Source organism: Emiliania huxleyi, assembly GCF_000372725.1.
Source record: "Emiliania huxleyi CCMP1516 chromosome Unknown EMIHUscaffold_1688, whole genome shotgun sequence".
NCBI classification, from domain to species: Eukaryota; Haptophyta; order Isochrysidales; family Noelaerhabdaceae; genus Emiliania; species Emiliania huxleyi.
This window is the reverse complement of record NW_005200894.1, coordinates 4297-5335: the sequence shown is the minus strand read 5'-3', so window position 1 is coordinate 5335 and position 1039 is coordinate 4297. Positions and strand designations below refer to the sequence as shown.

Genomic DNA, 1039 nt, shown 5'->3' with positions numbered 1-1039 from the left:
CCGCGCGCGAGTTTTGCGACGCGCTCCTCACCATCGACGCGACTGCGCGCGCCACCATCGAGCAGTGCCTCAACCACACATGGCTGACGCCGCCGCCGTCCACAGCCACCGCGCGCGGCGCCTATCTGGACGACGACGTCGTCTACCGCACGGCGGAGCGGGCGCTCGCCGCAGGCGAGGAGGAGGGTCTGGTCGCCCCGCCGCCCCCCGACGGGGCGCCGCGTCTGATGAGGCAGACCGCGCGCGTGCTGTGCGCACCGCCCTGAACTGACACGCGGTGCGCACAGCAGAGAGACTCCGCCGCTCGAACGCTCGCGTTGCAGCTCTCGGTGTCCGCGTCGCCGCGACCCATCTTACATGCACCCTGAATGCTAGAGATCGTGATGCTCCGATAGAGACGTTACAGAGGCCGCGCATCGGCGTGCGCGCTGCGCTTGTTGTTTTGTTCCAGGGCGCGAGCAGCGTGCACGCCCCCGGCTTCAAGATCTAAAAACACCCGGCTTAATCTAAAAACATGGCCGCCTCATGTTTTTGACTGTCTCTTTTATTCTTGCATTTTTGCTCCCGGCTGAGGGAGCAAGCAAGCCCACTCAACCCCAAGTACTCACCGTTTTACAGTGGTGTTTTTGTCGCATCGGCTGCAGCCTCTGCTGGGGCGGAATGGGCGGGGTTTTCGGCGCGATGCCCTCGGCGAGTACACGCTACAGCACCGCCGCAAGCTCTCCTGCGCGCGCGTGACGTGTGGGACGCGTGCGCTGCGCTCAAACGTCGCGATTTGGCAATAGGCGCTCGAGCCGGCGCACAGCGGATAGGTGCGCCGCGCAGGGGGGGTCGGAGGGATGCGAGAGGGGGCGTGGGTCGGGCGCGCACCGGCTGGCTCCGGGAGCGGCCGTCACGTCGAGGAGTGGGGCTGTCGGCGGCTCGAGCGCCGAGGCGAGCCGCTCTGCTGCGCCGCCGACAGCCCCTCTTCCGAGCCGGCGCGTGGAGGCGAGCCGCGGCCGGTGTCGCTGGTGCGGGGGCGGCGCAGCGTTTATCCCCC

At 67.9% G+C, this 1039-nt stretch overlaps 1 protein-coding gene across 1 annotated transcript; it reads left to right on the top strand.

Moving 5' to 3' along the window:
• Positions 1–80: 80 nt before the first annotated feature.
• On the top strand, positions 81–250 carry EMIHUDRAFT_373509 (hypothetical protein; the record flags this gene model as incomplete). Its single annotated transcript, XM_005784720.1, has 1 exon — positions 81–250. A coding segment is annotated over one exon (170 nt), but the record flags the coding sequence as incomplete, so codon positions are not given.
• Positions 251–1039: the final 789 nt, after the last annotated feature.